Source organism: Lipotes vexillifer, unplaced genomic scaffold, assembly GCF_000442215.2.
Source record: "Lipotes vexillifer unplaced genomic scaffold, Lipotes_vexillifer_v1.1 scaffold1383, whole genome shotgun sequence".
Lineage (NCBI taxonomy): Eukaryota > Metazoa > Chordata > Mammalia > Artiodactyla > Lipotidae > Lipotes > Lipotes vexillifer.
In genome coordinates, this window is record NW_006797683.1 from 988,462 (window position 1) to 1,000,748 (window position 12,287).

Sequence of the window (12,287 nt, forward strand, 5' to 3'; positions counted from 1 at the left end):
TTGAGGGGTTCGGGCCTAGCTCTCTTATAATCTTCTCTGATTAACAGAAACCATGAATTGAAAATCAAGCTACATTATTGTTGCTCAAAGAAGAAATGCCTGTATTTAGTAAGATCGTGCCTTTGGAATAGGCAAAGTAATTTTTATTAAGAGACTAAGGATCTTATAGAAGCTTAATTGAGTGTCTGGTGGATTTGGTTTATATAACAGTATTACTGCTGCATACAACTGTCAAGAAAAGAGTTAGATACCAACTAACTTGGTCGTTTGAAATCTTAGGAAGGAGTTTGTTTCAATTTGTTCTTTCAAATTTTTTTTTGGAATCTAAGAGGTGACCAAATAATTTTCTAGAAGGATTAAAGTCTTAAGACCCAAGGTAGTAATCTTGGATCAGTAGTAGCTCAGGCAAACCTGTAATTGAGTGGCACTAAGGGGTAAGTATTTTTGTAAGGGAAATTACGAGTAAGATTCTTCTTATTATAAAAGCTAAATAAAAACAATCATTATTCAGGAAAGTTCATTATTCAGGAAAGAACTTGCAGCCCTTTATTTTCAAGAAAGGGCTGCGGGATGGGGAGAGGTGTTGCCATGTATGGGACAGGGCATAGTGAATAGAATGCCTTTATTCAACAATGAGTTGGGAAAGGAAGCTGCAGTAAAGTAAGGAGGGAGTGGCAAAGTCCAGAACCAGATTTGCAACTTGTATCACTTCAAAATACTGTATAAAAAATGAAATTATAATGAAGCAATGAATAATGGACTTAGAAGATTTTGCATTAATTAGCCATAATTGAAAATGTTTGTTACCTTTTCTGATACCACAAGACTCTTTTGGCCTCTGCTCTGTAGTTAGGTCTATCAGTTTTGTCATCTTTCTTTACACTAAACTGTTAGTAATTTGTCTGAATGCAAGTGTGATATTTAGACTAGGAGGATCATTACTTAAACATCTGCATTCTCCGAACTAGGGAGAAAGTAAATTCTTCGTAATATATTAGATTGATCTTAAATATTAAACTTTTACTTTTAATGGAGATTGTTTTTTCTGCCCCTCAGCTACTGAACATTTTATCTTCATGTAGTCTTTTCATTTCAATTTAAGTTCTGCTGTGGATTTTCTTGTTTTCCTTCTTTTTTTTTTCTTTTCTAGTGAAAGCTAAAGGTGGAAGGTTATAATTCTTTATATCAAGAAAAAGCCCAGTTCCTTCCTCAGGCAGACATAATGTAATGAGATTGTAAATTAATGTTGCAGCCTTAATTTAGGGATGAGCGCTCTAAAGCTTTGACCTTGGTTTAAATTTGGTTCCCAGCCGTAGTTGATAAGCATATTTTATCTTTTTACATGACCATTTTGTTCCTTGTGAAAATAACTTCAGTAGTTGAAAAGTCAGAAAAGAGACCCGATCTCCCTTCAGAAACCAATTGCACTATTATCTCATTTGGTGTTAACTACTCATGGGGAATTCTCCAGCCTTTTCTTAGTAAATTTAGGTGCTACATAGGATGTGTGGCACTGCTACATTTCTATGGTTTGAGGAGTTGTATCTGCACTTCTACCAGATTTCTAAGCTATTTTCCAAATCCAGAGATGCTCACTTCTCCTCTCTTAGAACATAATACTTTTTAGTGTCTTTAAATGTAGTAGAATGTATATGTTCTTCGGGTAGCTTTCAGAATAATTTTAAGGAGTCATCACATTGTCTTATCTTTATAAGACAATAGAGCAAGTATCATTTGCCCTTGCTAGAACAATTTTGTTGTCATTCTCAAAACAAGGTTTTTTGTTTGTTTGTTTTACGCAGTTCTATTTTCACTTTCCTCTTCCCTGGTAGGTCTTGAGTGTTGATGACTATACTGAAATATGGATCTCTGGAATACTCAGGTGTCTGTGAGGGTAGGATACCTGTTGTCTTAGTTAACATTTTCATCATTGTCAGGAGAAGAGTGAGAGTAAAGGACACCTTCATTTTGTGACTTCTCTGCTAGAAATTAATTAAGCACAACTCAGAAACAGTACATTATCATCAAACTACCTACTCCTTCCCCCCAAAAAAGTAGTGGGATCCTTCTTTGTTTTGGCTTTGAACAAAGGTGAGGAAAGCCCTTTCCACGTAGACAAGAACAATGAAACCAGAAAATACACAGGTGATATGGAACACTTCATTGAGGTAGCTTCTGCAAGGTGATTATTATCTAGCAAGGACCGTTTAGGTGGTCCAAGCACGGAAAAGATGGAGAACAGCTGTGCTGAAGGTATTATTCCTTCTTAGGGTCACAGAATGAATCATTCTGTGATTCATTCCTTAGTGTTTCTTCACATTGTGGCCTTCAATCTTAAGTTTTATCCTTTCCAAAATGGGGTCCATGTGAGTTTTCTTTCAAGGAATTTTACTGTTTAAAAATCTTCATAGTTTCTTTTTTTCACCATTTAATATTAAATAGCTTGATAATTTGTTTCAACTAGTTTTCCATGACTAATTAATTATTTCTAAGTTATACAAGTCCCTTGATAGTCAGATTAATGATTCATTTTTAGTCCCATTTTTGTGCCTTTCCTGCTTTTTCCCCTTTGCTTGTTAATGATATAACAATAGCAAAACCAGCACCTAGCACTGTTAAGCATTTTACGTGTAGAATTAATTTATTTGTTAAAATGCAAAATACATAGTACCGATTGAATTTTGAACCATTAATTCCTAATGTCAACTGAGAATAAAATCATTTTCATCCATCCCCTCAGTCCCTTCATCCCTTCAATTATTATTACCTAAATGTGTTTATCTGCTGTTTTGGTTTGACTTTACAATTTTTAAAAATCCAATCCCTCTTTATCTGTATAGTTCAGAGTGCATTATGACTCCTAGTCTCAACCCATCAGCTTTTACAATTTGATCTGTACAATTTTTTTAATGTACTCCCAAGTGTTTAATAGATTTTTTAATGAGTTATAGTTAAAAGACCAAAAGTAATGGATAAGAAAAGGAAGGAATTTGGTCAGATCTTAATTACTTGAATGTCAGTTAGTTACTCAAGTGAGGTTTTATTGTTTGTTCGTTTGAATTGTCTTTTAGGCTCAGTAGAAAAGAAGCAACAGAGAAGATCCATTAGAACCCGTTCCGAATCAGAGAAATCCACTGAGGTCGTGCCAAAGAAGAAGATCAAAAAGGAGCAGGTTGGCTTCCCACATGTAGAGGGTTAACCGTCGTATTTGTGAGTGCTGTGGCTTATGCTGGTGTCTTAAAAGAGAGACTCCCCCCACACTGGCTTTCCTTTCCGGACTACCTAATGCTTCTGTCCTGGTGAATCCCAGTCCTAATACAACCATCCCTGTGATGCTGCTTCAAGCATTTTCACAGAAAACAATCAGGCTTCAGGAGATGGGAAGTCAGTGGTACAAGACTTAAAGAATTCCTCACATTGATTTTGACATTTCAGTTACGAGCAAAATGATTTCATGTTTTCGTGATTTTTATTTGGAACCATCATTGAGTTCCCTTTTTTTTTTTTTTAATTTTAATTTTTGGTTTAAGCTGCTGGTATAATTTTTATTTTTTAAACAGACCAAATTAATTTACCTATAAGAGTTTTATTTAAGAAACAGAATCATAGATGATCTGGTTTTTCTGTTAGTATCACAGATTTTTTTGGAATGTTATTTTCCCAGTGGAATGGCACTCACCTGTTACTCGGTTATCAGATACACACTATTTATGTAAAAAGAAGGAGGGGCATTTTGACTGAAGGGTATTAAGCCAGTGTAATCAATACAGCAATAGGCATATTAAATTACCTTTTCAAAGAAATTTTTGGAAATCGTTAACTCCTTTAACTTAAATTCACAGTCAGAATTTTTCTTAATTTGTTAAAGTGAAAGAATATCCAGTTTTATACCCAGACAGCTGCTACTAAACAAAAAGAATAGTATTAGTTCCAATAAGCTTTATATTTTTAAAACCACTTAAATATGGAAGAATGTGAAGTTTTCTATTTAAATTATTTCCTTCAGAATTTTAAACTTCCAAACTTAAGAGGTGATTTTGTGGGTACTCTATGGTATCATCAGACATGTAAAACAGTTTTCCCAGAAATATTTAACAAAAATTTAAATAATATACTAATTTGTCATTAATTTATCATAATTAGCTTTCATACTTAGGAAATTATATTCCAAAAAATCTTTCTAACCTCTTGCAGATCTCCAGTATTCCTTTCCAAAATGAAGTTGTGATTTTGCCAGCTGGTTCCCAAATTCAGTCTGTGACCAGTCAGTCTAAAATTAATAAGGAGAATGAGTACAAAAAATGGGACGGATTGTTAATGCCACTGTGTTTATAGTTAGTAGTAAAACAATACCAGTGATTGTTTAGAAGATTTTATATTTGTATTACTAATTGTATCTTATAAAAGCACTTCTGTTGTATGTTTTTTTTACTTGTTGTAAAAAAAAATAAAATTTTTTTAAAAAAGCTTAGAATAATCCTTAAATATTTACAAAATGTGTTGCAACATGCATATTTCACCACTCAGAGAAACATAAAATCCAGTTCATAGCTTAAGCAGGTACTCCTCCAAATGGCATCCTTTCTTTAATTCCAACGGTTCAATCCTCAAATTACCACGTGTTTTACATAAACATTGGCAGAATAACTTCTGATCTCGCTCTCCTAATGTAGGATCAAGACACTGTTCATAAGACACTCAAGAAAGTGCTTTTGCAATATCACAAACTTACTAAGTTTGTACTAGCAGCAAAAGTATTGAGCTTCCAGCTGTATGGAGCCCTGTAGCACTCTCTACAGAGAGGGTCCTGATTCCCAGCAACTTAGATGTGAGTGCAGGCGCGGAAGGGTCTTAAAGTGGCGTGAGTTACATTAACCTGAGTATCATAGTAAGTAAAAATTTATCCTAACGTCTTTGGGGCGGGAGGGGTTTATAGCAACATCGGGGCTGGTTGCAGAAACAACCCCTCTCCTGCCTCCCAGACACTGAGGAAAGTATTTGTGTTCTTTTCATATACCAAGGGAATGGTGGGAAAGGTCGTTGCTCAAAAGCATGTGGCTGTGTGTTGTCACTTGGCATCCAGCACAGGCAGCTAGAATTTAAACCCTCCCTGACCCTGAGACAGAGAACTTTACCAGAAAATGGGACTGAGTCCAGGTTTCAGATACATTAATCGCTCATCATTACTTAGATTGATCGAAGTATTATTTTTTTCCCTCTGTTAATTAAGTGAAAAAAAATTCCCCATTAATGCTGTATTTTTCTGTCCAAACAGGTTGAAACAGTTCCTCAGGCTACAGTGAAGACTGGATTACAAAAAGGTGAGTTATTATAATGTTGCTCTGCATTTCCTTGATTAAAAACAATTTGAAAGAATTATTTGTACTTCATGTATTTTTGTGTGTCTCTGTAAATCACTTGTCGCTCTTCAGTCGATAATTTGTGTGAAATTGAAGTATTCCCATGTTTGTGTGTGTGTGCGCGCATGCGTGCGTGTGTGTCTTTTAGAATTGATCTTACTCTGTGCCTCCATGTGAAAAGTCTTATTTGTTTTGGTAAATTGGAGAACACCACGTAGGCTTGATACTGTTTCCAACTTTTCTCCATAAGATTCTGGGGTTTCACTGGTTTATAAACTAGGGATGTGACGAATCCACTTTTTTTGGTATTCGACTGAATACCGAATAGTAGCTATGTCAATAGTGGTCAAACATGGACTATGACAAATCAGACAAGACAACCTGATTGAAAAAAAAAAAAAATCTTGCCACATTTATTTTTACAGTGCTGTAAAATCTTTTTGTAGATTAAAATGATTCGTAGCATATTTATGGCCATTATTTGATGACCTTATGCAGAATCTATTTGAGATATGCACAAAGTTTAAGAAACCTTAAACTTAAGTCTGTACTTTTCTGTGTGCAATTTGACTACAGTACAAACTCCATAGCATGATTCGTGCGTTTTTGGTGAGATCAGACTGTATTTAATACCTGTAGTTTACTCTGGGCAAATTGCATTATTTAAAAAAAAAAAAAAAAAAAAAACCCCCAGCCTCTCTGCATTCTCGGGGAGAAGTCTGCAGCGATGGTCTCCGTGGAGATCCTCAGCAGAACTGAACAGCCTCTCGGAGGGAACACTGCTTGGCGGAGCTCCAAGAAAAGACATCGCGATCGCTGCGAGATTAGGAGGCCTGATTGCGTTGTGTTTCCACCATTCCACAGGGTCGGCGGACCGGGGAGTGCAGGGCTCTGTCAGATTCAGTGACAGCTCCGTCTCCGCAGCGAGTGAGGAAACTGTGGACTGAGATTCCTGTACAATTTCATCCCAGAAACTCCAGACTTGTAGTCTCCATGCAAGATTTCTTTGTCGGCGGCTCGATAAACAGTTTCTTTGTTTTCAATTTTGATTTTGCCAGTCATCATTATGGGCATTTTCCTGCCTGATTTCTTTTTCAAGACTCTGAACAATTGCTTTAACATTCAAATGATTTTTTTTTCTTTTCTTTTTTTTTTTTTTTTTTTTTTTTTTTTTTTGTCTGAGCTGGATGGGTACAGCTTAAATCATGGGTCCAGCCTAAAAACCACCGTTTAACTTACACTGATCAATTTCAACATGGACTGTTTTTGGGTTTTTTTGGTTTTGTTTTTTTTTTTTAAATAAAGCGTCATTAATGCACATCTGCAGGGTTTTGCCAAACAGCCCAAACTGTATACATTACAATCATTAAAAGCTCTTATTTTTTTTAACATTAGTGCCGTTATCATGGAGAACAGCGTGGTGGCTGCCTTTGGCAGCCTGTCCTTTTTCTAGCATTTTCAGAAACTCATCGGAAATGGCGGTACCTGTGTTTCCCTTCGAAAGCCTCTCAGTACAGCACTCCTGTTCCTCTGTTAAAACTCCTTGTTAATCCAGTGATCTTTTAGGCCAAGGAAATATTTTGTGGTGGTGTTCTGGGTCCATACACCAGCAATGAAGGAGATAGATTTGTGTACTTGTGTTTTTTAATCAGCGTTAACACGGGCAGGCACCCTCATTTGTAGATGTAAGGAAACATTCAGTGAAAACCTTGTAGGATGGGATGTGATAACGAGGTTCCAGTAACCTGAGCAGTCTAACGAGGTCCACATCCTCCTGCACAGACCGTGCCGCACACCAAGTGCTGTTCCCGCTCAGCCTTTGTGGATCTTCATGGCCTCGGGAGACCTGTTTCTCCATGGTCTCTTCTGGACTGCACACTTCCACCATAGCTTGCTGGGCTGATCTAGATGTCTGTTTGTTGTATGGAAATTTTGGGGGAAAAAAAAAATCTAAAACACAAACTGTGGGTTGAAATATTAACCGTCTCCTTGGTTCCTTGGTATTCACCGTGCCTGATCTGCACATTTCATCGTGGCTGTTTCTGTATAGCCTATACTGCATTAGCCCAAGAGATTGTTGCTTTGTAACTTTTTGCACTATTGTTTTGGCTGGATTTGTATTACACACCGTTTTAAAAAAAAAATTCCACACTATTCTCTGCCTTTTTTTTTTTTTTTTTTTTTTTTCATATTTATTCCTTCCCTCACCAAGTCCACACAGAGGCCTCTCATCCAGCTCTTCGTGATTTGGCTGCACTTGAACATTGTCTGTTTACAGCCCTCAGCACTGTGCCTCCTAGATGGCATGACGTATGTAGCTGTGCTGCAACACTTGTAATGGTCACAGTAAATGCCCTTCACCCAGGAAGTCTCAGATGAACAATTGTGAACATCCAGGATTTATCTGGGGGGCAATAATCAACTGAATTGCAAAATTCGGGGGAAAATGGCACTATCCGTGTACGAATCGAATACAAATCAAAGATTTGTCACATCCCTAATAAAAACAAGATGGAGGTGTCTCTGCGACCATATTTGTAAGCTACACAGTGTGTTGGGTTTTATGTCTTCCCCCTCCAAATTGAATGGTTCTTTGGATTGCTCCAAATCGATCAGCTGTCCTACAGTTTTGATAGAATTGGTTTTTAGGTTGGAACTTGGGCTCTGTTGCCCGAAAATAGCTTTAGAGCAGGAGCACGGAATTAAGTGTTTTAATAGAGCGGTTGTAAATTACATCACTCACCATCAGGAAGGTCAGAAGCTTATGAAATTTTGACTCATGACTTCAGTGTTACAAAGAGAGCTATGCTTTTTTTCACACTACAGATGAGTTTGGGGAAAGAAAATATTCTCCCACAAAAAAATTAAAACAACAAACTTTAAGTACTATTTTAGGATTAATTTCAGTGTGTTGTATTAAGGTGCCAGCGAGATTTCAGATTCCTGTAAACCTCTAAAGAAAAGGAGCCGCGCCTCAACTGATGTAGAAATGGCTAGTTCCACGTACAGAGACACGTCTGACTCCGATTCCAGAGGACTGAGTGACCTGCAGGTAAATATGTCCCAGGGCCTGGGCGCAGTGTTGTCTCGCTTTGCCAGACCAAGCAACCAAGTAATGCTTTGCCTGACTTTCTCGGCGAGAACAGGGAATTTGTTTTTAAATGCCGGTAGTAAAGAAATCATTTTGGTCATTTTGGAACTGACAGGTCTCTTAATTTTGCTCATCTCTTACATAACAGGAGCGTAGTTTTGTAATTGTAACAGTTTCTCTCAAAACACCAGACATTGGGTATCCAGGGGTTTTAGAAAGGAGGAAGAGGTTGTGTGAAGGTTTCTTTGAGCAAGTCTTACTAGGATTTTCGTAGCACCTAACTTTGAGGAAACTTTTGTTTTTCTTAAAAATGTGTTCTGTTTTCCATGTAGGTAGGCTTTGGAAAGCAAGTCGATAGCCCTTCAGCTACTGCAGATGCAGATGTTTCTGATGTGCAGTCCGTGGATTCAAGTTTGTCAAGAAGAGGCACTGGAATGAGTAGGAAGGACACTGTATGTCAGGTAGGCAGGCAACCTGTCCTGCAGCTTGAAACAAAGGCTGTAATATCCTGCCAGTAATACACTCCCCTCCTGTTTGAGAGGTTAGTATCTTTCTAAGTTCTGATACTGCTTTCAAGCTACAGATCTACAGGCCACTTCTGGCTCTTTTCTTCCCTTTTGGAGTTGGAATACTTACTATTCAAGTGTAAGTGCCAGTCTTCATTGTGATGCTCCCTTATTAATTGGAAGTAAATGGCAATTGGCTGACTTCAAAAACATCTTCTTAAATTGAAGTTGGTATTAAAGTTTTTAATGTATATTTACCCTTTTTGAAAAACACTGCTTTGCACTGTGAAGAAGAGATAAAGTATGCAGATTCCAAAGAAGGAATCATAAAAGATCAAGTATGACTTTTAAACTTTATACATATTGGGTCTGGAAATAGTTATCTGGTTCAGTGGTTCTCAAAGTGAGGGCCAAGGACCAGCAGCATTGGCATTGTCAGGATGCTTATTGGAAATGCAGATTCTCGAGCCCCACCCGAGACCCACTGAATCAGAAACTGTGGACCCAGTAATCTGTGTCTTAATAGACCCCCCCAGTGGTCCTGATGCCTGCTACAGTTTGAGAACAGCTGGGGTTTTTTTGCCATGTTACAGATCTGTGAAAGCTCTGGGGATTCTCTGATTCCTTGTGAGGGAGAGTGCTGCAAACACTTCCACCTGGAGTGCCTGGGATTGACATCATTCCCTGATGGAAAGTTCATCTGCGTTGAATGTAAAACTGGTGAGCGTCCTGGTAGATGTGAGAAGATGGGGGTGAGGGTGGAGAAAGTGCAGTGCCCGCATCTCCCATGACATCACACTCTTTTACCATGCTTATGTAGCTCGTATCTCCTCTCCCATAGCTATTCCAACAAATTAAGACCATCCAGTGATTAGGCTTCCTGAGATCAAAAGAGCAGTTTGTAATATTATTGTCAGATTTCCTCCCACTAGTGTCTTTACCATAAAATCTGTCAAATCATTGAGATGTATTTATGTTTTATCTAAAGAGCTATACAAAGTTTGTAGAGTGAATTATTTTTCAGGTGGGTTTGAGATTTTTGTGCTCAATAAATTGGTTTAAAATCCCTTGACTTTATAGACCAGAATAAGTGTCCATCACAGACTATAACCATGGGGATTGTATTTTTAGTGGAAAGATGGAACTGTCAGCAATTGTTTTTAAAACATGGGAGTTTTGGAGTCATCATTTATTTCTTGTACCCCATGTATAGACTGCCACCTGTCAAAATAACTTACAGAGAAATAAATATGTAAGTTTATATTTCTTCTCTGTGTAGCCATGATTCTAGTTAAGTAATGGAAAGCAGAAAATAGAATTGTTTAATTTGTACCAATAAGGTAAGTGAAAAGTCACCTGGAGATGGCCTGGTAGTGCTTCTAGGAACCATGTTCACATGTTTTTGTGGGTTTTGTTTTGGTTTTGCTGTAAGGAGCTATGAGCCAATTGGATGTCAAGTATTTACGATATGCTGACCTTACCTTTGATACCTTATTATTTTCCTACTCCTTTCCTCCCATTATTTGGATTCTCATAGATACTTATTTTATTCTTTTTTACTCGTAGGCCTCCAAAAATCCTTTGTATATTCTAGATTCCATTAGAACAGTAACTTTTTTTTTAATCAAATACTTTCTAAATGCCAGGTGCTCTTACTACTAAGCGTTTTATCTTCTTATCTCATTTGCTCCTCACTACATTATGAGATAGATACTATTATTATTTCCATTTTACAGAATGTGAAACTGAGGATTAGAGAGTTTGTTTTCCAACCTTGCCCAGAGTCACAAAGACACACATGGTGAAACTGGGGTTCAGGCCCAGGAGGCAGAGGTTGACCCCAGAGTCCTTGCCCTTTACAATTGCCTTCTGCCAGCTTGACTCAGTAGGATGGGGATCACATATCACATATCCTGACCACACACACACACACACACACACACACACACACTCTCACACACACACACACTCACCTACATACACAGGCAAAAATTAAGCTACATAAGCTGTTTTAAACAAATAACTTATATTTTTTCCCTATGTAAAATATCATTTTATTTATCACATTTAGACTCTGCAGTAAAGCTTTTGAACAGTTTGCCAGCTGACAGCCTCAGGGTCAGATTATCTGCACATTGTTGTATTTGGCCCTCAGAATGAGTTTTGAATGTGTTAACATGGATCAGGCACATACTCCTTGTTCCCCACGTTCCCTACCAGACACTTTTTCTAAAACCCTGTCACTCAGTCATTAATGTAATCTGCCTGGCCCCATTAAGCATTCAGTTTTGCAGCCTGATAAATTACTGATAGGAAGGACCATGTATCTCAGTATTAAAACACTCTTAGGAAAAAAAAAAAAACACTCTTAGGGCTTCTCTTCTAACTCCAGAATCCAGCAGAATTCTGCCAACAAAGGTTTGATATAATCTAATTGGGTACACAACTAACAGAAAATTTAAGAAGGAAATTTGCTTTAAAAACAATTAAGTAGAACAAAGTTGGAGGACTCACACTTCCTGATTTCAAAATCAAAGCTACAGTAATGAAAGCAGTGTGGTACTGGCATAAAGGCATATAAACCAATGGAATAGAATAGGGAGCCCAGAAATAAACTCACATATATGGTCAAATGATTTTTTAACAAGGGTGCAAACACTGTTCAATGGGGAAAGATAGTCTTTTCAATAAATGGTGCTGGGAAAATTAGATCCACATGCAAAAGAAGTTGGACCCTTACCTTATACCATACACAAAAATTAATTCAAAATGGATCAAAAACCAAACATAAGAACTGAAACTATAAAACTCTTAGAAGAAAACACCAAAAACCCCCAAATAACCCAATTCAAAATTGGGCAAAGGACTTGAAGAGACATTTCTCCAAAGAAATATACAAATGGCTAGTAAGACATGAAAAAAATGTTCAACATCATTAGTAATCCAGGAAATGCAAATCAAAACCACAAAAGTAATTGTTTTTCAAACTGCTTTTGATATATTTACTGTCACATGAAAATCAGTTTGATACCAACATATTAGGAGTGAAAACTCAGATTCTTCAAACCATTGTTTAAGATCATTTACGAAGTCTTTTTTTGTTTATCAAAAGATAAAACACTTCACATGTAAAAAGTATTACAGGGGCTTCCCTGGTGGCGCAGTGGTTGAGAGTATGCCTGCTGATGCAGGGGACGCGGGTTCCGGTCCGGGAAGATCCCACATGCCGCGGAGTGGCTGGGCCCGTGAGCCATGGCCGCTGAGCCTGCGCGTCCGGAGCCTGTGCTCCGCAACAGGAGAGGCCCCAACAGTGAGAGGCCCGCGTACCGC

At 37.7% G+C, this 12,287-nt stretch overlaps 1 protein-coding gene across 4 annotated transcripts in view; it reads left to right on the top strand.

The window, feature by feature from the left end:
• NSD3 (nuclear receptor binding SET domain protein 3) overlaps positions 1 to 12,287 on the top strand; it is a 99,971-nt gene that overhangs the window by 56,448 nt on the left and 31,236 nt on the right. For 2 of the 4 annotated variants that reach the window (XM_007469785.1, XM_007469787.1), the window contains 5 exons: positions 3,072 to 3,172; positions 5,276 to 5,321; positions 8,282 to 8,412; positions 8,784 to 8,912; positions 9,551 to 9,683. In XM_007469785.1, the coding sequence (XP_007469847.1) occupies positions 3,072 to 3,172; positions 5,276 to 5,321; positions 8,282 to 8,412; positions 8,784 to 8,912; positions 9,551 to 9,683 (540 nt within the window). Of the gene's footprint in view, positions 1 to 3,071; positions 3,173 to 5,275; positions 5,322 to 6,224; positions 6,308 to 8,281; positions 8,413 to 8,783; positions 8,913 to 9,550; positions 9,684 to 12,287 lie in introns of those variants that run through there. The other 2 variants (XM_007469786.1, XM_007469788.1) reach the window with 2 other exon arrangements.